The sequence below is a fragment of the Cupressus sempervirens genome, chromosome 2, assembly GCF_028749045.1.
Source record: "Cupressus sempervirens isolate cs-2001-9-10 chromosome 2, ASM2874904v1, whole genome shotgun sequence".
In the NCBI taxonomy this organism is placed as follows: domain Eukaryota; kingdom Viridiplantae; phylum Streptophyta; class Pinopsida; order Cupressales; family Cupressaceae; genus Cupressus; species Cupressus sempervirens.
This window is the reverse complement of record NC_143119.1, coordinates 2,022,993-2,027,471: the sequence shown is the minus strand read 5'-3', so window position 1 is coordinate 2,027,471 and position 4,479 is coordinate 2,022,993. Positions and strand designations below refer to the sequence as shown.

General features: G+C 34.1%; 1 protein-coding gene across 2 annotated transcripts; it reads left to right on the top strand.

The window, feature by feature from the left end:
* The first annotated feature begins 717 nt into the window (after positions 1-717).
* LOC149570789 (uncharacterized) lies at positions 718-3,741 on the top strand. 2 transcript variants are annotated; one of them, XM_089812347.1, is made up of 3 exons: positions 718-832; positions 1,248-1,755; positions 2,637-3,741. In XM_089812347.1, the coding sequence occupies exons 2-3, from the start codon at positions 1,447-1,449 to the stop codon at positions 3,483-3,485; spliced, it is 1,158 nt and encodes a 385-aa protein (XP_089668473.1). In that variant the 5' UTR covers positions 718-832; positions 1,248-1,446; the 3' UTR covers positions 3,486-3,741. The 2 variants fall into 2 exon arrangements, with proteins under 2 accessions (XP_089668473.1, XP_089668474.1); XM_089812348.1 differs by having other exon boundaries at positions 736-832; positions 1,251-1,755.
* The last annotated feature ends 738 nt before the right edge of the window (positions 3,742-4,479 follow it).

Genomic DNA, 4,479 nt, shown 5'->3' with positions numbered 1-4,479 from the left:
CATGAATTTGTGTCAAGCATTAACAAACTGATCTTTTGGTGCAACAACAAATGTATTCTAACAAGTATTACTAGAATTAAGTCACATGTTCAAATTCTATAAAGAAACACTAAAGTTAGGACACTAAAAGGGGGATTATTAGATTATTCGATACAATCTTCCTATGGCATTGTAATGGCAAAAACTTTGCAACAAGTCCCTCTATAGAAAGAAGAAAAACATTTGATATAAAATGGTAATGATGGATCACATAGTGAGATCCAAAATGTTGATGCTCAAAAAACTCACATAGTCTAATCTAGAAACATTGCTTTCATTCCAAATGAATTGTGGAAATCTGATAATGTTAATGTAGATACTTTTTTCAATAAGGGGGATTGTTAAGAGGTCAAAATCCAAGTTGGAGAGGCGATGAGATAGGGACCTTTTCCATTCCCACTTGGATTAGGACACGGACATTCATCTGAGGTAGAGCAAAGTCACGAGTCCAACACACTACGCGGAAATGGCCCGTAAACGTCTCGTCAACAACACAATGTTTGCCTACGTTTCTAGATTCCTCCTCTCCGCGTTCCAATCATCTCACACGCCTAGATGTCTAGATGGAAAAAGCTCACCACTTTTCTTCTTCGTTTGAACATCCCGATCTGCCTTTTCAAAAGGACAGGCGCGTGATTTTTGTTCCATCTTTTCTAACCTCTTTTCCCACCTAACCCTACATTCATTATAACTATAATACACAATACCATCTAAGTTATTCTTCGAAGCAGATGGAGATGTATGTAAATGCATTCTACCATGGGAAAAAGGATGAAGCTATACCAATATACAGGTGAACTTTGGGTATATCTATAATTTGATCATTAGTAGTAATAAATAGAATATTGTTCTCGTTCCTAGGTTTATAATGATTCAGACAACACAATCAAACTGGTAATAAAAGTACTGTCAACATATAAGATTATTATCCCAATGAAATACGATGATATCATTCCTTGTAACACCCCACGTCATTAATTTGCACAAATTACGATGGCTTGGTTTGTACATGTTTGCCCATTTTTTTGGAGATAGTCATTGATTGTCACAGTTTTAATATTAGATTCTGATGCAGGTGTAGTAAAGTTGAAATTGTTTGGATGGTACCTAGCTACAATACTATATTCATTTTGTGATTTGAATTTAAGATTTTGGCTTTCATCAATTTGCCATTGGATTTTGTTGACTTGAATGAAATCTGATTGCAGCAGAAACAGTGAATAGTAGAGGCATGGAAAGGGGAGAGGCCGTGTAAAACAATGGGAAAGTGAAGAGAGCATCACGCGGTTTTATCCACAGTTTGAATGCGTAGAAATAGAATTAGTCAATTCATGTCGGGAAAGCAACAAAAGATTCACTGTAGATGATAAGTTGTTGTTTAAAGGAAGAATTTTGAGTCATATTCTCATGGATTGTAAGAAACTGAATATGAGGCCTGAGGAGGTTGCTCTAGTTAATTCAGTGAAGAGCAACAGATATAATATTTCACCTATGCAATATTCCAATGTGGCTGCTCCCTTCTCTTCCATTGCAGAAATGCCCATCAAGCTGAATTTTGCAGAACCTCACTGTGTGAACTTGATGTCTCCATCACAATTTGAGGTCTCTGAACAATTTGGTGATCAGCCAAGCTTTCTTCCTCAGGATTTTCAACTTGGTTACGTGTCTAGAGAATGCGGTCAGACAAAGTTTCAGAACTTGGAGGTTTCAAAATGGGTAAGCTTGTATATTTCTTAGCCTTTAGCTGTTAATTGAAGAGGCTATTGCTTTGTTCATATGAAACCATAATTTCATTGTAAGCTAGTAAGATTTGAGTAGTTCTTTATTATTCTTCTATGCATATTTTTTATTTTAGATTGTAGATATTGTATAGTTTTTATAAGCTGTAAAACTTTTTAACTGATGGATGGTATTGGCATAACACATCTTTCAGTATCAGGGGAATGGCTGAAACTGGATTTCATGACCTTGTGCCTATGATAATGTTTAGTTCTTTCTTATTTTTCTAAATACCTTTCCTTTGATAACTGGGTCTGTAGTTAAAACTGTTGGGCTATAGCCATTTTTAGATAAATCTTAAACTGTATATGGTAGGTTCGGATTTCTAAAACATAGCTTTGGTTGAGCAAAGTTTAGTATATGCGGATTCTTAGAGTAGTCAGTAAGCTTGTGGTAGGAGCTTTGTTTTGATTGGTCAGAATTTTTTTGATAGGTACAAGATCATGAGATCTAATCACCCCTCATTTTATTGGTACTGAAGGACCTAAGTTTACTCAATGTACTATAATTCATAACGAAGACATCTTAATTTCTAAAGTCTAAAATAATAAAAGATTAGCCAATAAGGTGGTTAGCAATGTTAACAATATAAAATTTGTAAATTGCATTCTTTCTAAATTTGATTCTCGAAATAGATAGATAGAAAGTTACTGCAATTTATATTTGGGACTGCCCGATTGTGTAGTCTAGAAAAAATAAAAGAGCAGCAAGTTGGTTAAAAATGTCAACACTATTTCTTGTGTAGGATTGTGCATTCTTTGTGAGTTTGATTTTCCAAAGATTTCTCATTAATTAATACTCTACTATGTTGTGAGCAGGATACATGCATTTCAAATATCCCCCTTAAACAACAGCAACGACCCGTTTTCGAGCAGCAACATCTGGATGAAAGTACTTGTGTGAAGCAAGAAGCTTGCTATTATCAAAGTCTGGTAAAAGGAAACCGCCATGACAAGCTCTTAGAAAATATATCACCTGCAGAAAGTACATATAGACATTGTTCTTGTCCTTGCAATAAGATACAATGCAAGGATTCACAATGGCATCTTATTCATGAATCTATGCTCAATGACTATGAAAGCTCAGCAAGATGTTTAACCCCAGAAGATTTATCTTCAGCACCTATAATGCCCATGCTACCATTTGATCCACATGTTTCACCCACTTCTACAGGACTTTCATATTCTAAAAGAGCCAACAGCCGTGAGGATATAATGAACTCTCATGGTCATGAAATGATGATGAACTCTCTGCCTGAGAAAGGAAAGTTGTTAGAAGCTGTACTGAAGGCTGGACCTTTGCTTCAGACTCTTTTGCTTGCAGGGCCACTTCCAATGTGGCAAAGGCCACCTCCTGATCTGGACTCTTCTCAAATTCCATTGGTTCCAATTGTACCTACTCCTTCACCTCCAATCATTCCTCCATTAAACCCTACACCGCCTCATGAGACCTTCTCATGCTCTCCCATTGGTTTTACTCATAAATCACCACAAGAAGTGAATGCCTGCCAAAAAGATCAGAGTTTTATCCTAGCACAATCTTATCCTTATCCTTATTCTCCATTGCCATTAACCCCTACAAGCTCATCTTTTAAAAAGAGATTCATGTCTATGGATGAGTCTCTGCATAATGCAAGGTCACCTGTCAAGCATGCTAAGTTGCAGTGAGCTCTGATGGTTTCAGTTCTAATTAGTGATTTTTGAGATTTCAAGTCACATTGGAGATATGTATCCAAGTTCTACTGTATTCTTTTGGTTAGTGGGTTTCTTTTCTTCTGATGTTTTTAACTTTAATTGTTATAGAGTCCAAAAGTTAAAAGCAGCAGTGAAGAAATCCTTGTTTCTTAGCGTGTGATCTCAAACGTTCTTTAAACTTGATTTCTTTTAAGTTCAATTATAATCTAACTTTTCGGTTAGGTGGAAAGTACGGTATAATTAGTTTCAAGCCTAAGCATTTTGAAATTTCAAATTATTATTAATGTTCATGAACAGTTACAGAAGATAAGGGGGCTGAAGACAAAGTTCAGATTAATTAGTTAATATATTGTTTAGAGTGACTCTAAATAATAAGTTTTGATATTAATAGGTTTTGATATTTTATATAGTTATTGTACACAAGTTTAATTTTTGATTAGATAGAGTATGCAAAATATTATATATAAGATCAAAACTATAAATTTTATAATTATAATTTTTAATTATTAAACTTTTGTATATCTATTCTCTTAGTCATATGTAGTTCATTTTTTTAGTCTAAACATCGTGCTTTATGTCTCCTATATATAATCCTAGATTATGTAGTTGTCCAATTCTATTATTTGGAAGCTAAATACTTCACTGTCTATCTGAATTTTGGTTTGTGCCAACCTTTAAACCTTAAACTTTGTTGCATTTACTATATTTTTTGTAACACATAGCTGTTTAATATTGTCATATACAACATATTTATTTATTTATTTCAAGGGTTGTTTGTTTTTAGTTCTACTCAGCTATATTATTTCTTGTATTTTGTTAAGTTGTTTACTCATTTTATGCAAATTCAATTTCTAGATCTAAGACTTCATTTATCTCCCTTCATATTTTAGATTTACTTAATCTTTGTTACATTATAGTTCATAAGCTCTATTTCTCTCTCATTGCCTTGAGCCTCATTTGAACATGC

Excerpts from the sequence above, each read along its gene's own strand:
- LOC149570789 (XM_089812347.1), top strand. The coding sequence starts at position 1,447 with ATGGATTGTAAGAAACTGAATATGAGGCCTGAGGAGGTTGCTCTAGTT. Across the intron at positions 1,756-2,636 it reads ACTTGGAGGTTTCAAAATGG|GATACATGCATTTCAAATAT; the intron begins GTAAGCTTGTAT and ends TGTTGTGAGCAG.